General features: G+C 36.2%; 1 protein-coding gene across 1 annotated transcript in view; it reads right to left on the bottom strand.

The window, feature by feature from the left end:
- Positions 1-19783, bottom strand: part of PDE11A (phosphodiesterase 11A) — a 452396-nt gene that overhangs the window by 94969 nt on the left and 337644 nt on the right. The window contains exon 13 of the mRNA XM_031960412.1: positions 7520-7629. Coding sequence (XP_031816272.1) covers positions 7520-7629 — 110 coding nt within the window. The remainder of the gene's footprint in view (positions 1-7519; positions 7630-19783) is intronic.

Raw genomic sequence — 19783 nt, 5'->3', positions numbered from 1 at the left:
TGTACAGATTATTTTCACCATCAAGGACAGCAGACCAATCACATGTAGGTGATGAAATCACAGTCCTACATGTGCTTATGGGAAAAGTAGAGATGCCATTGAAGAGAACAAAGATTGGGAAAAGCAGGCATACTAGATTAAGTAAGCACTGAAGAGATCTTTGCTAAAAGATTTACAGTTTTTAGAGTACAGAGGAATCGATTCTCAAAGTATCTGAAGGAGGATACAGTGCTTAACACAAAAGAAAAAAAATCTTAAACCTTATTACTTCAAAAAAAGATGACCAAGACAGTATCAATATCTACTGAGCCATTTACATAACATTTTTTAAAGAATAATTTGTACATATACAGAAACATTAGGGTACGGGGAAGGAACAAGCAGCTTTTATAAGCTATATAAGTATGTTGTATTATATAATATATAAGTATATGTTACTTATATAGTATAATAATATAAAGTCCATCCAAAGTAATGAGTCTATGTTGAAAGCCCTTCTGAAAAGCCTTTGGAGGATGTTGCCTAGATTGCTTAAAAATGGAGGTGTTCTGCATCACCTAATATGTGAATGGAGTTAGCTTCCTTTGATCAGTTGTCTAACCAGAATAAGCTGAATCTTTAAAACTGGAGAGATTTAGACAAGTGCCTTTTCTATTTAGCATTCTTTTTTTGCTGTATCCACAGGGTGAAGGTCATAACTTGGCCACTGCACAGTTGCCACAAGCAAACATTTATTCTGTTCTCTTTCATGCTTCCCTTTCTGTTTCTGGTGTGGTAGGGATACCCATCGGGTTTGAAAGTTTAGAGCCATGGTGATCTTGGAGCCAATGTATATTTGAAGAAAAATATGGGCTGGTCACATGGCAAAAAAAGAAGAAGAATGAATCGTTTGAGTACCTTAATGGTTTCTACATGAGGCCATATGAACTTGAGAAAGATCTCTAGAAGTTTGAGTGGACTTTCTCTGAGGGGACTTACAGAAGAATATGGATCAGGATTGTAGAGGCCTGCCTAGATGAATCATGATTTGCTTTGTTGGAAGCAATACTCACACATCAGTAAAAATATAGATACACTTGAATATTTAAAAATTTAACCAACCTAGTAGCTGGAAAGATGTGATCTGCTACAGAGGATCATTTGAGGTCTAAATTTCTTTCTTTCTTCTATTTTTTTTCATCCAGGATACCCTTGGTATACACTTATATGCATATGGATTAATTATAATTGACATTCTCTTGAGCAAATGGCATAGAGGAAAGAGGATGTTGGAGTCAGGTGCTATAGGTTCAAATTCTGGTTCTGATACATACCATCTATGTAGCCCTGAGCAAGTGACTTCATTTCTTTGGGACTGGAGTTTGAATCACATCTTGTTTGATGCAGCTGGATAGAGCAGTGCATTGAGTCATGAAGACCTGAATTCAAATATAGCCCCAGGTAATTTCTGGCCATGTGACTCTAGGCAAGTCACTTAATCTCTGTTTGCCTCAGTTTCCTCAGTTGCAAAAATGGTGATAATTACAAGACCTTTTGCAAAGATTAAATGAAATTGTGCTTGCAGACAGATTAGCACAGTGTCTGGCACATAGTAGGTGCTATATAAATTACCTTTGCCTCCTTCCTCCCTATAAAATGAAGGTTTTAGACCAGATAATTTCTAAAATCTTTTAGATGTTAAAATTATCTCTGGCTTTTTCAATTCTTTTGTTATTTTCCTCTTCTTAAGGTGGTTTATAAAATGATCCCTTATTGCTTTCAAGATTCTGTCCCACAGACTTCTTCAGTGTACGTTTACTTGTATATGCACACATACACCCATATTCTGTCTCTGTGTCTCTGTGTCTGTGTCTGTGTCTGTGTGTCTCTGTATGTGTGTGTGTGTTTGTGTGTGTGTGTGTGTGTGTGTGTGTGTGTGTGTATTTCTGTCTTTTTCCTCCATCTCTCTGTCTCTGTCTCTCTCTCAGCACTGGCATATTCACTGACAAAATCTTATTCCAAATATTAAAAGGTAAGTTTCTGAATGCATGGTGTAATGGAAACAATCGAGAATAGACATTACTGGACTCAAGACTCAGCCCAGAAGCTCATTGTATAAGCTTGAGAAAGCTGTTTAAATTTTCTAACCTTAATTTTCTCATCTCTAAAATGGGGATGATAATAATTCTAGCATAATCCATCCCTGAGGGTGTTGTGAGGGTCAAATGAAATATCACAGGTGAAATCTTTGTATGAAATTCTGCATAATTATAAAAAACATAAAACATACTATATATATTCATATATACATACAAACATGTTTCATACATCTATATTATATACATCTGTACTTCTATTCGTGAAATGTACTATTAATAAATTTTTAGATTATGGAATATATGAAGGTTATTTTTTCCCCTTGTGCAAAAGGAAAAAGCATAGGGGAAAAATTAGAGAAAGGTGCTTTTAAAAAATTAAATGAAGCACTATATTTCCAGGCAGGCATGTCCTATGCTTAGGGGGCTTAAGCAAATAAGCAGGCAAAGAGACTAACAATGCAAAAGAAAGTATATATCAATGGTTTTCCTGGGTGTGTATATTCTTAAAAGAAGATGACTTGAATGCAATATAGCACCTGGCTTAAAACATTCTAGGAGGCAACTTAAAGGAGGAAAGACTATGAAATGTAATTATGAAATTGAGGACTGTTGGGAGGTGGAGGGGAATGGGATTGGACTGTCACCGTAGATTAATGTATACCAGTATTTCACTTCTGGGACACAGCCTAAAGCGACAAGATGGGTTTTCATTCCCAAGAAATGAGTGGAAGAGATTATGCTAGAAATGAATAGAAGGAGTCTCCTAGGAGAATATACTACAAAGCTGCACCATACTGATATTTAATCATCAGGGGCAGCTGTAATAGAGAGGGGGCTGCCTGGGAAACATCATCCCTAGAGAAAACAGGGCAGAGGTGTATTAACAGAGCAATTTCAAAGGACCATGGTATTGCTGCCTTCACATGACTATTGATCATTCATTGCACTCACATCAAAACTTAAAATTAAAGATAATATATGAAAATGCAAAGGTTCATTTATCAGTAAGACTGAAATAATACATTACATGTTATTAATAAAGATACAACTCTATATTTGCACTTTCCATCACAATTTGCATCTTGCTTAGTATCTTCAACAATTTCTTTAAAGCCTGATATTAAAATATTTTGTATTTTGTGCATTATTCTTGCTAAATCACCCCAAGATGTGAAGATGATAAAGACAAAAATTTCTCTTGGAGGAACGAGCTGAACACTGAAAATAGCAAGAAACTGGCAGTCAAGAGATCATTAGATTCTAGCTTTAGGCCAGGGCTTATTGCATCGCCTTGAGTAAGCCTTTTGATTTCTTTAAGCCTCAGTTTCCTCATCTATAAAAATGGAGGTGATAAGGATTCTTGCATAATCCATCCCCAAATGCTGTTGTGAGGGTCAAATGAAATATCAGAGGTGAAATCTCCTGGTAACTATGAAATTCTGCATAATTATAAGCTGTATGTATAATGCCCATTATAATTAATAGTGCCTATTATAATTAATAGTGCCCATTATAGTTGAGGGGAAAACATCAGAGTGTATCACTATATGTCCTCAGTACAAAAATGACTGATTGGTCATTGTTGACAATCTTGTAAAGGAATAGATTTTCTGAAAATAGTGTGATATCAATATGATAACATTGAAAATATATCAGACAATTTTGTTTTAAATATACAATATAGATCTCATATGGGGATTTCATACATGTAGGGAATTCCAATGAGGAACTGCCTCTCCTAATGTTCTTAAAGAGTCACTGAGATGTTAAGTTATGTAGAATCATATAACCACTAGGTGTCAGTGGTGGAGTCTTGGACCAAAGTCTTCCTGAAAGAGACCAGTTCTCCAGGCTACTTTGATATCTACTAAACATTCCGGGAGTTGGAATACCCTGGACATATCTTTAAATCTCAGCTGTCTCATCTATAAAAGAAAGGGATTATACCAGATAATCACTAAGATTCTGTGCATTTCTGTACAGCTTTGATTCTAAGTCTTGGGCAATAGGTGTCAAAAAAAAAAAAAAAATCCAAAACAACTCACCCAGGAGTTACTTATCTTCCTGCAAACTGCATCTATCCAGAGTATGTCTGACAGAAAGACCTGTGAGAAGCCAGCTCGGGTTTTACAAGGTCTGTGCACCAAGATCTATGAGCATAACTCATTTTGGGCCTATTTACTCTATGCACAATTCTAACAATTTTGTTTTCATGATGTAGGGAAGTTCATAAGAAGCCTTGTGGTTAGGAGAGAGAGAGGAAAGAAAGGGGAGGTGAGGGAAGATTTTAAAGCAATCATAGTTATTACTATAAATAGCCCAACAATGAGCATTGGAAGATAGTATAACTATTTAAAAAAAACCCTCAAAAAATTGAAGAACTTAAAATTGACAGTCTAAATCCATTCATAATAGGAGCAAAGTACCAAACATGTCTTAATAGTATCTGAGATCACTATATTATTACCACAATTCAATGAGTCTCCCAATTATATCCTAGAGTCAATTCTAGCATTTATATATTGCATTAAGATTTGCAATACGCTTTATAAATATCATTTCATTTTATCTTCTAATAACCCTAGTTGCTATTATTGTCCTAATTTACAGATAAGGAAAACTAAGGCAGGCAGAGGTCAAGTAGCTTTCCTTGGATGACACAACTAGCAAGTGTTTGAGGTTGGATTTGAACTCAGATTTTCCTGACTTGAGGTCCAGTTCTAGACTGTGCCATTTATCTGCTGGAAACACATCTCTGTATTGATTTGACAACATTTATCTTTGTACCTCTCTAGCACTCAGCACTGCCGTGTGTGTCTGTATTCAAAATCATAAAATTATGTGTGACGTATATATGCCTATATAAAATCATAAATTGGAATCCTTGAGTCTGGGGTATGGAGAATGGTCTAATAGCAAGTACATTTTCACCAGAAGAGGGGTGGCCCATTCCCAAGAGAATTCGACTTATACCCTCATAGGAATTACAGGGTAGGTAAGGACAAAGACACCATGGTAGTGGATCTCTGACGATGATGGCACACAAGTAATTATGCCATGTGGTGGGCTGGGTCAGCAGGTAATCACATGGGGTGAGAGGCATAGGACAGCAATCTCTCTTGGAGAGGAAGCTTTCCATTTAGGGAGGAATGGTGTTCCACTCCCACAGGTGTTAGCACCCCAGAAAAAAAGCCCCATTCCTCCTGTACATGCAATAAAAACTAGCATTTATAGGCCCACCAAGTCTTGCCAAGTGCTTTGGAAATGTTATCCCACATGATCTTTATAATACTCCTAGGAGATATGTGTGATTATTATCTCTATTTTTACAGATGAGCAAACTGAGGCATACTAGTAAGTACCTGTGGTTGAATTTGAACTCTGGTCTTCCTGATTTCAGGCACAGTATTCTGTCCTTTGCATCACCTAGCTACTTCAATGTCATCCTCTACTCTCTACCCTCACTTACCTTATCCAACCAATCAGTTGCAGGTCGTGTTTCTAATTCCACATCTCTTGTGTGTCTGCATCCTCTTCTTTCTATTCCTATGTCCATATCCTGGTTCAGGCCCTCAATGCCTCTTGCAATGCCTTCCTCATTGCCACAGCCTCCAAATTGGCTTTCTTGACTCAAGTCTCTCCCTTTTCTATCTACTAAACAGCTTCCAACAAAAATTTTTTAAAGAGTAGATTTATCCACATTATAGTATTACTCAAAATTTTCTCTATGGTCAAAGAAAAATTGTTTCTTTTGTCATTTTAAGCTTTTTCATAAATTGAACTTTTTCCTATATTTCCAGTCTCCTTATACTATCCATCTCCCTGCACTCTCTCTATAAGACTAGGCATATAGACCTATTTGTTCTTCCTCACACCTAACACTCTATTCCCACTTCCTGCCCTTTGCTTTTCACTGTGCTATCTTCCTTGTTGCTGCCTTTTAGATTCCCTAGCATCCTTCAGCAGTCAGTAGAGGTACCATCTGCAGCAGGTTCCCTCAGCTCTTAGATTCTGCTTGCAAAACTTATTAGATTCTGTTTCTTGCAAACATGTTCTTCCTCCCAATTCTGGACATATTCACCACTGTCTCTTCATATATGCAATTCTCTCCCTCCTTATTTCTGCTTCTTGGCTTCCTTGACTTCCCTGGAGTTCCAATTAAAATCTCCTATCCTGTGTGAAGCCTTTCCTGATGTGAAGCCTTTTTTTCAGTGTGAGTGTCTTCCTTCTATTGATTATTTGTAATATATCCTGAATATATTGTGTTTGTACTAGGAGGACCTGAGTTCAAATCTGACCTCAGTTTCTAGCTGTCTGACTTTGGACAAGTCGCTTAATCTTGCCTGCTCAGTTTCTTTTATTTGTAAAAAGAGATAGAGAAGGAAATGGCAAATCACTCTATTATTTTTTGCCAAGAAAACCCAGGTAGAATTACAAAGAGTCAGAGGTAATCAACTAAACAACAACAAAAATTTGCATGTTGTCTCCCCCATTATACTGAGCTATTTAAGAGCAGGGACTGTATCGATTATTTCATATTCATCCTATCTATATCTTGTTTTGCATAATTGTTTACATATTGTGTCTCCCATTAGGTTATGAGTATTTCCAGTGCAGGGACTTGATCAAAGTCCCTTTTATATTTCCTGTATTTTTTTTTATTTCTTTATATCTCCTGGACATAGTGCCTGGCATATAGTAGGTATTTAATAAATCCTTATTGACTGACTACAAGATCACTTTGTTTATACTTCATATTTATTTTGTATATACAGTAGCTATATTTGTAGATATATCCACAGCTTAAAATGTAAGTTCCCTGAAGGTAGGAAATGTTTTTTGCTTTCTCTTTAAATTCTCAGTGTTTAGAATTGTACCTGGCACATAGTAAAAGTACTTAACTAATGCTTATAACTAGATTGGTTGATTGATTGATCCTGTAGATTCATACCATAATGATTTATACAGTGCTACAAACACCACATATTGACAAATTTGTCCAAAAGAAGGCCTATGAAGGGACATGAAAGGCATAGTTCACTTTATGTCTTTTCCTAAATATCTTTTTCAAATAATATTTTCCTAAATATATTTTCATACAGAGCTCAATCCAGATTTTGAAGACAGGAAAGGTGGATTATACAGAGCTCCTAAGGACTGTGCATTAGAAGAAAGAGGCTCTTTTAAAAATTGAACCTTGTATCTGACTGGGGTCAATAGGGACAACCCAAATCAACAAGCATGACACGAAGGGCAAATTTGCAATTAAAAAAGGAGTAGGGAATTATCAAGATGGATGGGTCCCCAAGACACAGAAGCCAGAGCCCCGGTGGCCTTGGCCAAGGATGCCAGAAATGAATGCTCTTATTCTCCAGCACTCCTCACCTTTGCTCTGAACAGAAGGGCAAATGCATTAAAATAGCAACAATTAGAACACTTACTTAGCTTGGAAGGCATTGTTGGTTCCCCTGTGGTCGAGGTCATGACATAGGCAGCCCACAATCACGGCTAAAATTTCCACCTCAGTCAAAATCTCCTGAAACCCAGCCGTCTGGGAAGAAGGGAAAAATGGCAACTGTAACTATTCAGAACAGGAAGGATGGATAACGTTGGTCCGGTGAGTAACAATCAACTGTTTTTAGACCAGCATCATTTAAGGAAATGATTAACTGCCATCTACCATAAACTACTGTAGGTTGGGTGGCCAGTCTAACAGCATCAGGTCCCCGCAGTGATCAATTACCTCCCTGTCACATTTACCCATGCCCCAAAACCAAGACAGGGCATGTAGTGTGTGTGTGTGTGTGTGTAAGGAGAGAAACCAAGGCAAAAAGGGAAAGCACAGTATAATATTTATAATAATTTTGACTCCTTAAGCCAAAAAACTGATTTCCAGCCAAAACTAGAATAGAGAAAATTTCTACAACAAAACTCTATGTTTATTAAATTTTAATAGTGAATTACTGTGGTATTGAGTTGTTAAAAAAGATTAATTAAGATGTGAATGCTATTGGACAAATGGGGGCCTTGAGATGACAGCAGGAGAAGCTAAGATATTTAGGATTAAAAAGAAAATGGTTTATTATTAAAAATAGCTATTTACTATGATTTATCTTGAGCTATGAAGAAAAAAGAGAAGGTATTCAAGTCACAGATATATTGAAATGAATAATTTATCTCCCACAAGTCTCTCTCAATGTCCTCCTCCTGGGCTTCATGGGGACACTGGCATTTCATAGTCTCTCCCAGATGAACATAAATTCTGGTAGAGTTTTCTTACCTGCAATAGCATCTTGTATCTGCCTCATGATGAGCTTCTATCCTAAGATGAAGATCCTCACCAGAGACTAAGATTAGGGGGAAGGGAATAAGTACTTATATAGCACTTACTAGATGTTAAGCAATTTTGTAAGCACTTAAAAAATATCTCATTTGATCTTCACAAAAACCCCATGAGGTAAATGCTGTTATTACACTCATTTTACAGTTGAGGAAACTGAAGCAGACAGATGTTAAATGACTTGCCCACGGTCATGGCTCAGTAAGTATTAGAGATCACATTTGAACTCAAGTCTTTCTGACTCTGTGATGAATTGTTTTTATTAAAGCAACCCCTGAAGAAGACTTTCTTCTATGATATGAGGGAATTGTGATCTGTGTCAGTAGAGGGATTTATACTCTAAAGAAATCATAGATCGTTTCCTTATTTACTTATTTGTTTATTGGTATTTATTTATTTGTTTGTTTATTGATAAGGCAATTGGGATTAAATGACTTGCCTAAAGTCATACACCTAGTATGTGTTAAGTATCTGAAGGCAGTATTTGAACTCAGGTCCAAAGTCAGTCAGGTCAAGAGAACCAATCCATCAACAAATATTTATTAAATACTTATTATGGATCATAGTGTATCACAAATGCTACAAGCTGAGACAAAAAATGAAGCAGTCCCTGTCATCAAGAAATTTTTATTCATTGGAAGAAACAAGATGTACACACACACACACACACACACACACACGTTTGTATGTGCGTGTACATATAAATAGTGAGATATAGATATAGATATATAAAAGATACAAGATAAAGTCAAGGGATAGAGAAGAAGCTTCCACTATCTGAGGGTATTGGGAAAGGGATGGGAGAGGACTAAGAAATGACATTAAAATTTTATGTACAACAAGAACCCTCTGGTTTTGAAGTCCTTATGCTTTCATTATATATTGTTTTTATTGGATTGCACAGTTTTAAAAAACTGACCAAAGAACAGGATTTTACATTTCAGAATGCATCTAGCTTGACTAGTAGCTTAAATGAGGATTTTAATAATTACTGCAAGGTCTAGTTTGCATAGTTTAATAATAATTATCTGAGCAATCTCTCCATGCTAAAACTTGAGTCCCATTACTATGACTTGACTCCCAAAGAAGGGACGCCTAAGTAGCACAGTGAATAGAGCACTGGACTTAGAGTCAGGAAGATTCATCTTCCTAAGTTCAAATCCACTCTCAGACTTACTAGCTGTGTGACTCTCACTCAATCCTTTTTGCCTCAGTTTCTTCTTCTATAAAATGAGGTAGAGCAGAAAGGAACAATTCACTCTATTATCTTTGCTAAGAAAATCACAAATGGGGTCATGAAGAATCAGAAAGGGCTAGAAAATGACTGAACAGCAACAGCCTAGAAATCATTCTAAATAAGTTAACCTGAGAGAGCTATCAAATGTGGAATAATTTATTTGTGATTTCATATAGGAAGTGCAACAAAAATTTTAAGTTGTCACAGTGAGCTACAGAAAGAATTTGCTTGTGAAATGATAGAAATAATAATAATAAATTAATAAATTTTAGGTCTGCAAAGTGCTTTACCTACCCATCTTTATGAGGTAAATGTAATACTACAATAAGCATTATTCCCATTTTACAGATAGGAAAATTGAGGCTCAGGAATGTTAGATGATCCAAAGTCCCATAACTACGGAGTTAGCAAAGCCAAAATTTGAATCGAGGTTATTTGATTCCAAACCAATGTTCTTGCCATTTTACTATGCCATTGACTAGAAACTATATAGAGGGAGGAGATTGTTTCCCCCCTAAAGTGACCATCAACTTCTAGGTAATTTGCCATGGAAACATTTCCACTGCTCTGATGACTATTTTTCTTTGACCATTTCAGCCACCATACTTTTTTTTCATTCCTTGCTCTCTGGCCATATATTCCTTGATAATTCTCCTGTTCCGAGATGGACTGTGTTAATCTACTTCCATGGGGCCTAATTTATATCCCTGTAACTTTCTGGTCCAAAGTAGCTATCCCTGGGCACCATTCAGCTTTGTGTGCCATCTCCCCCCTTTGTATCTCTCTTAATTAACACAGTGCTTGGCTGTTGTAGTTCAGTCAGTTTTTAGTCTTTTCAGTCCTTTTCAGCTCTCTGTGACTCTTATTTGGGGTTTTCTTAGCAAGGATACATACCACAGTAGTTTGCCATTTCCTTTTATAGCTCATTTTTAGAGGTAAGGAAACTGAGGCAAACAAGAGTAAATGACTAGTCCAGGCTTATAATAAGCTTTTAAAAATCCATTCATTTTATTTATTTCAAATTTACTGATATTTAACTAATTTCAAGGGACAGGGATCAACTTGAAACAGGCAAATTGATTAACAGTTTAAATGGAAACTAAAAATCTAATGTCACTTTGTAGGGTAAATCAAAATCTTAATTCATTGCCAGGTTAAAAGGTCTTTAGATTGGTAGAACAATGAACATATTTTTCTACCAATTTGTCTAGCTATAATTTTGGCTAAAAATCCATTATCTTATCTTAAAGGGCAAAAAATGTGTCATAAAATATTCTGTAAAGCAGCATATTATCTAGAAGAGAGAACAAATATGCATAGCTGATATTTATAATGTGCTTTAAGTTTGCAAAGCATTTTTCATACATTATCTCAATCAAGCTTCCCAACAAACCTGTGGATGACACTAAAGTCAATGTCATAATAGGCTCAAGAGCCAGAGGTGAGTCACTTCCTCCTTATTATTCTTATTCTTATATTATGGACCAAGCCTTTTCCTTTAAAGTGGGAGGTGAAGGAGGTAGGATGAGTTATAGGATGGGTGGTCCTTTCTTGTTTTCTTGAAGCTCATCAGGAATGAAGACTTCTGTTCCCATTCCATTGTTCACTCATTTTCGCAATAAAAGAGTTCCTATGCTCAGGCAAAATTTCTCTGATTTCAGTTACACCTTTTCCCTCTTGATTGCCTCTCTGGATGAAAGAAAGGATTGTGCAGCATTTTCTTTGTGATAAAACTTTTGTATATTTAAACTCCTCTATATAAGTAAGTCACCTCTTTATTTTTCTTTTTTTTCTAGGATTAGCAACCTTGACTCCTTGACCTTTTCTTACCATCCCTATTTCTCATCTCTTGGATCATTTTTTCTTTTCTGTTTTTTTTTTTTTTTCAGAATAAGACTGGAATGATTCCAGGAACCTAGAATTATATTCACTTTAACAAGCTTTTAATAATGCATAATTAGCACTGAGCTAGATACTATGGGAGATGAAACCAAATCAAACCAAATCAAACCAAATAAATAAATATAAAAGCAACTCAACTCGAGTAGACCCTCGGCTCTCCAGGATCTAATATTGATAATGATGATGATGATGATGATGATGACGTAACAATAATCATAGTAATAGTGAACATTTAGCTAGAGCTTACTATTTGCTAGACACTGTGTTAAACAATGGACATATAAAAAAAGGCAAAAGACAATCCCTGTACTCAAAGAACTCATAGTCAAATTGGGAAGGCAACATGCCACCAATTATATACACAAACAAAACTATATACGGGTTAAATTGGGAATAATCAACAGAAGGAAAGCCCCCAAAAGAAGGGTGATCTACAGGAAAGATTTACTGTAAAAACTAAGATTTAGCTGGGACTTGGAGGAAGCCAGGAAAGTCAGGAGGTGGAAGTGAGGAGAGAGTTCCAGAAATGGAAGACAGCCAGAGAAAATGCCTAGAGCTGGGAGAGGATATCTTGTTTGTGAAACAGTGAGGAGACATCAGGAACAGTGAGGAGAAGAGTTAGCAGTGTTGGATTTGTGCTAAGGAAAGGGCACATGAGTTAGGACATACATAGATCCATTTCCAGCTGAGAAGTCAGAACACACATTCTGAAACAACTAAACAATACATGCCTCATACTTCTCTAAAACTTATTTCAACACAATTTATCTCATGTCATGAATGATTTAAGATATTTTAGAAATATGAGCAAAATCTTGAGGCCTTAAAATATACTTGTTCATTAAATACACAATTATTCTGTATACTCGCATCTACCTCCTGGTCACTTGGACACTTTCCCAATCTTTCCTCTTATTTGGGGGGCAGAAAGACCCAACATCTACCTGAAAACAATTTTTAAGAGAATAACAGAGAAGAAACTGTTTATTTCAATGCTACTGATTCTTTTCTTTTAGGATTTGAGTCTATAGTCATCCATTACTTAGTCTGATCTTGGTTTATCATAACTCCAACCAGTGTAAATAAAGAAGAAGCTTCCATTTATCCCATGCCCCAGTTTAGGCATCTAGACATCTAGAAATGAATTAAAATGGAGATTCCAAGATTGGATAGTTTTGCATATATAATCAGTCTCGGAATTAATTTAGATTACTCCATATGATACTGCTATTTCCCCAAAGGCTGTTTTTTCTTTGGATATTGGGGTGATAAGTTGGGACATCATTACCTCGATCTATGATTTTATCTCTGTGAGGAACTTGTGGTGTGGAAATTCCACTCTCCAATGCAGATAGGCAGATAAATTATATAACTGAAGGTCCTAGAAACTCCATGAAATCAAGGATCATGCCACTTTATGCAATGCTCTGCACATAGTATTTAGTACATGTGTCGGTTGAATTGATTTGAAATTTAGCATCAAACTGGTTCAAATGTCATGTAGCTGGGCTCCCATGAACAATGATTGTTTCTTACACACAACACTCAAACTCTAATCTCAATGCCCGAAATGTATTTCCTCCTTGCCTCCAAATCATAGAATCTTCTACTTCAGAACCCAGCTCAAGCAACATCTACTACACTAAGCCTTCTCTTATCCCCCAGCTGCTAGGGTCCATCCCTAAATTACTTTGTCTTTATTTTATATGTACTTACATAGGTATATATTGTGTCTCCTGATGAAATGTAAACTCTTTGAAGTCAGTGATGATTTTGTCATTGGCTCTGTATGCCCAGCAAATAATCCAGTGCCTGGCACATTGTAGGTGTTTAATAAATGCTTGTCAATTGGTTGACTAATAAAAATGCTAGTGTTGATCTATGTATAGGTCTTCTTCATCCACTGAATACTGAACCACAATGAGAGTCAAAAGAGGCTTTCACTGGGCAGTAAAAGGGCCACTGTTTGAAGGAGGGAGGATATATCAAGCCCTTTATCCAATTTGTAAAAAGCCAGGCTAAGAGTATGTGTGCATTAGTACTTCTACAGCATAACAGCAACACCTTTTGTCCAAGTGTATTTAAGAACTTGGTTCACATTTCTCTTTATGATAAATCACCAGTGGTCAGACTGAAAGCCAGAACATCTTTTCTTAACTACAGATAATTCTACTACTTGGGTTCTATCCCCAAAGCAGTAAACATTAATTGTGCACCACAAGAGTGTATGTCCTGTAAAATAGGATTTGCAAAGGCCAGGTAGAGGAGTTTCAAGTCTCTGAAACATTATTCCCTAATTTACATATTTCACCAAACTGAAAATAAGAACTTTGAAAATGAAATCAATTATAACATTGGGAAAGCGATTTTCCAACTTGACACCTTTGAAGGTGCTAAGTTTCAGCCTAGAGAAAGTCTCACAAACAAGTTGTAAAGCATCTAAAATAGGGTGCTGATAATGGAAAACTGAGGCTGTGATAAATGGTCCGTTGCCTGCTGCCGAATCTCACTGACCTGAAGGATTCAGTCAGCATCATAAAACACAAAAGGGAAGATTAAGCAGTTTACCAACACCGTAAAAATCTCAAGAATAAATTCAGTTTAATCAAAAATCCTATATTGTAAAAAGACTGTTGCTATCCCTGTGACCGCAAACACATTTCATTAAAAAGCAGTGTCTATGAGCAGGAGTATCTACTTTGCCCATAATACTGGCTGTGATTATGTTTATACACTTTTAAAATTTACATGTACGGAGGGGAAAAAAATACCTAGTCCTGGATGGTGGTGCAGGAGAATTTATTTTCACTAGAAAGTGAATGACCCATAACTCATGAGTGGCAGAGCTTAAAGTGAGTTATGGAGGTCATTCTCTCGTGTGAGGAAATGAATTGGATTATTCCTCTTCCCAATAGTACCCGTTTGGCTATTAGTACACCAGGTTCTTAATTATGAGATGCTTTGAATTCATATGTGTGTGTATGTGTGCATGTGTGTGTGTATGAATGTATATGTGTTTAAAAAAAAAAACCATACACACAGATATGGATACTCTCTGTTAGAAGGACAAACTGCTACTTTGAGGTCTGGCCAAACAGAACACAGATGGAAGGAAGCTTTGAGCATGTCAAAGGGCACTAGCATTAAATGTAATTTTAAGATATGTTCCACACAGTACATGGATTATATGATATTGGTAGATAGATAATTAAGGATGATCACTTATTTGGTTTCCTATTACAAATCCTTCCCTTTTTGAGTTAGACTGGAAAATGATATACAAATATGAAAATTAAAGATTATACCAAGCTAACACGCAAAGCAATATTCTGATGTTTAATTTTAAGTCACCTTACTAGCTATTTGTTTTTGTATCACTAAAAAAGAGAATATATAAAAACTGAGGTATAGTATATTATCTATTATGTCAGTAATAATAAAAAAATTTTATTGTTGACATTACTGAAACAGACATAGAAAAAAACAAAATCTTGAGACCTATTTTTGTTTTTATCTTAGGCTACTTCTATGAAAAAATTAGGATTCTCATTGTTGATTCAAACAATATTTTACATGAAAACTAAAGGGCTTCTGAAAAATCTTCCTTGAACTCTTTCGGCTCCAATTTTATTTCTTGTTGGAAATACCTTGAGGGAGAAATTTTTTACAACAAAAATCAAAGACTTTCCTGAAAAATATAGTCATCTGACAAATATGATGTGCATTATCTTCAATTTGTGAATGGGCTGGATTTTTCTCCCTAAATGTCCTTTCTGCTCCCTTGTTTGAATTATCAATAAACCTTGTGGCTTATCTCTGAAAATAACCTTGTTGACAACACAAATATGGACTTAAACATGTTCTATCCACATATGAGATTTAGGAAGCCCACTGTAAATGTCAGGGGGTGTCCATGTGTTTGCTGTGATACCCGCTTATTATTAGTGCTGAACAGCAATCCCCCACTGGAGCCGCTTTGTCAGCCCTGCTATAAATTTTAATGTGATCGTGAGCTCTTCTCTTTTCATATCCAGTGAATTTTGCAAGATCATAATATTCTATATGAACCCTATCTGAACTTTCCCGTGATACAGAGAAAGAACAAGATTTCTAGTGGTGATAGATGTTCATCATTTTACGGCTTTGGGCTGGACACTGGGCACCACGGTTCCCTGAGTAATATTACCCGAAACAAAGTCCGCTCATTCAATTAACCTTTATTGAGCAGTTATGGGGTGCAAGGCATGGCATGAGACGCTAATGAGCACATCCTTAGGATGGTCTTCTGAGGATAGAATACTGATTCTTAAGGCAGGCTTCTTTTGGGAAACTGTCAGATTTTGTGAATCAGTGGCAATCCACTCACCTCCACCCAATGTTGCTGAATATTTAGCTGCTCTTCATACTATCCTTTATCAAATTACTGGGAACAAACAATATAGTCGTTTTCAATTTCTTCTGAAAACTAAGAAAATTAGAACAAGTGCCTTTGGACTTGTCTTTTTTTTTTTTTTCCAATGTGAAAACTCATACTCTATATTACTTTTCTTTATAGAACTCAAAGCACTTAGCAAATCTGAATCTCCAAACTGTCCATTTAAAAGCAAAGGAGAGATATTGTAACCTCTGCCTTATAGATCTGAAAATTCAGGCAGAAAAGGATGGAGTGACTTATTTAGTCATTATCTGGGTCATTGGCAGGCCAGATTACTACCATTTTACAACAAATTGTTTATCCTATAATGGAGCTTTTTATTTCCAGGGGAATGTATATTGCTTCAGTTTATCTGCATAAAGTTCATTGGGTCTAGGGCATCAGCTTGAGTACTTTGGAGAACACAATTCTGATTCAGCAATGTTTACTGTCTCTGTGTTCTGAATAACCCCAGAGAGCACAGGTAAGGAAGTAAACCCCTTATGTTGACTTTGCCTGTATTAGAGAATCCACTATATAAATATACTAAAGGAAATAAGCAAGTGGAACCTTACATAAGCTTTGCCTGTATAGCAGAATAAATATAGCAGAATAAACTGCAAAAATACTAATGCAAATATACTAGAACCATCACCTTAATACATTTTCCCATTCTCAGAAACAATAGGATTTCAGAAGAAAAAAAATACCACATTAAAAAGGCCAGTCAATTCATGCCCATAGCAGCAAATGAGTATGTGAAAATGTATCCACTTCTGCCATAAAATGGATCTATTCTTGATAAGAAGGGTTGATTTTTAGGCAGATTGGCTTTGATGGTGTCCCTTTTAAAAATAAATCTTCCCTCCTTCCTTCCCCACCCCCAGTCCAACCATTCCTCTTTATCATCTGTCCTAGATGAAGAGAAGGTTTAATGTCTCTCCTTTTCTAGGCAGCTAGAAGAGAAATTTAGCCTTGGAGTGCCACCTAGAGGAAAATGCAGCTCACAAAGACTCAGTCCCCAGCTCAGAGGGTTGTCACATGCTTCTATTGTGGCATTTTTCAAGCGACTGGAGAATTCCATCATAACACTTGGGAAGGACAGATGGGGACAATCCTGGAGAAGGAAAAAGGGAGGATTATTTCAGTGTTAGAAAAGCCACTAACTATGCTGTAGGGATGCTCTGGGTAAAGAATTCTGCATTAGGGCCTTTATTTCAGAAATCAGGTCATCAGTGTGAGTTCAATGATTTTTTTAGAAGTTTATTTTATTTGAGTTCAATTCTTTATAATTTCTCCAATTCAAGTAACCTCTGTTAGTTCAATATGAAGCATAGGGATATCATGGATTACCCCATTTCTGCTCTCTTTTGGGCTTGGCCCACTCACCTTACCAGTACCCACATTGGCAAGTCACATAATTGCTGTCTGGTCAGAAGCTTCTTGTTCATTGGAGGTTAATTTGCTGCAGAGCATGCTTTCTATCCTGCAAAGTGGGGTGTGTGTGTGTGTGTGTGTGTGTGTATGTGTGTGTGTGTATGTGTGTGTGTAAAATACATTCTAATCTCCTCCAACCTGATAATGCCCCTCAAGCTCCATACACACCCAGTCAGTGTTGCCTGGGACAGGGCTATTGGCTTGGACATCAAATTCATTCTGGATCCCTCCAGATTAGAAGAAGACATGTCCTGAGCCACTTTCAGCTTGGAAAAAGGTTGGGAGAAAACAGATTGATTTATTAATGATGTGCCCCAGTGGTTTAGAATCTCTCCCTTCTTTATCTCTAAAACTATGTAGGCTAGGGGAAGGGGACTTTAAATCAGGGTTCCTCTGCAAACCCAGAACTGTAGTGGGTTGGGGGCTGGAGACAGACTTTGAGAAGTACTTCCCGTCAATAAGCACTTAAATATCACTAAAAATATTTTTAAAATTTAATACTTACCAGCCTGGGTATGAGTATGAAAGTGTGTGTGTGTGTGTGTGTGTGTGTGTGTGTGATCAAGAAAAGACAATTACAGATTCTCTGAGTCAGCAGGGACCTCCCTTTTTTTCCCTCCCACTTCGGTATAGTGTGCAGTTAGGTGCATGTGTCACAGATGAACAATCAAATAATAAAAAGCAGTACAATTATTTCATGTGTAAGAAACCATGCCCACTCTAGAGCTGGTTCTTTAATTGAAATATATTCTAAAAGATCATAATATGATGTTCTATGAATTTTTCTGCCCAGAATTGTCTTGTCTTTTCTATTTTAATATAGTAAAGATCCTGCCTCTAGGTGAACCAGTATGAAAACCTCCTTCAACAGGTCAAGGGCATTTAATGGATTTACATTAAGGATGGTGAATATGAAATCTTCTGACCGAATAAGAACTATTTTGTTTCTTTAATCCCTCCTCTTATTTCTTGAAGAGTATCAACTTTTATTTCCTCAGTAAAATTTAAACTTAATGAAGCAAGGATTATTTTTCATTTTGTCCCAGCATGCCTAGAACAGTATTTTGCACATAGGAGTCACTCCATTGTGTTGAATTGTAAAATTATGATAATATTGGAAAAGAATTTAATTTTTATTTTTCTAAAAAAATTTCCTTTTTTTCTAGAAAGGTCATACGATTTTCTAAAAAGGTCTATTTTGATTACTTCTATCATTGATTCATAATATTATTGTCTTTTTCCATCAGTGTACAAAGTCCTTGATACCCATAGATGCTTATGATTCTATATGATTCTATGATCTCCAAAATAAAATTAATTTGTTGAATACATGTTTATACATCCTCAGTGCTGAGGATTAAAAAAAATATAACATAGTATCTGATCACATATACCTACAAACACACAGAGATATACAATTCTTCCTGATATTAATGTTATAAATTAAAAAGTAAATTACAAAACATGGACCTCTATTCATTCCACTAACTTTGCTACTTTAGTAAATTAAACCTTAAAGCTCAAAGTTTCTTTCTTTTTTTTACTGAGGCAATTGGGATTAAGTAACTTGCCCAAGTTCACACAGTTAAGAAGTGTTTAGTGTCTGAAGTCAGATTTGAACTCAGGTCTCATGATTTCATGGCTGGTGCGCTATCTACTGCACCACCTAGCTACTCCACTGTCTTTCTGTTCAATAAAAAATGGCACATTGTTTGTAGGCATTTTGAATTTGGAGTCAATTAACTCATTTTAAAAATATTATGCCAGCCTTATTTCAATCTAATTAGTTTTCTTTTGGGGCTAAGTATTTTATTGATTTAAAAATATTATCCTGAGAAGATATCCATTGGCTTTGCCAAACTGCCAAAAGGATTCAAGACTCAGAAAAGTTCAAGAAACTTTTATTTAGTTTAAGTCTGAGTGTACACCGTACAGGAAATGACTAAATGCTGGGAGAGATCCAGTTTATTGATCTAATTTGCTTCCATGAACCTCAAAGCACTTGAATTCAACACTTCAAGGCACTTTCAGACTTTTGTCTTAGTAAGCTAAAGTGACATTCTTTTTCTCATGTAATTCCTCCATATGTGTCAGTAAGTCACAACTTACTAACAAGTATTAACTTGTTAGTTATGAACAAGAACAGTTAGGTGGCACACCAGTTAGAGAGCTCAGGAAGACTCATCTTTCTGGATTCAAATATAGCCTTAGACACTTATTAATTGTGTGATTCTGGGCAAGTCACTACACTCTGATTGTCTCAGTTTTCTTATCTGTAAAACAAGTCACAGAAGAAAACAGTACATCACTCCAATATGTTTGCCAAGAAAATGTCAGAATGGGGTCACAATGAGGCAGACAAGACTGAATTGACT

Source organism: Sarcophilus harrisii, chromosome 3 (assembly GCF_902635505.1).
Source record: "Sarcophilus harrisii chromosome 3, mSarHar1.11, whole genome shotgun sequence".
Lineage (NCBI taxonomy): Eukaryota > Metazoa > Chordata > Mammalia > Dasyuromorphia > Dasyuridae > Sarcophilus > Sarcophilus harrisii.
Note: the sequence above shows the minus strand (reverse complement) of the source record. Positions and strands in the feature narration are given on the sequence as shown.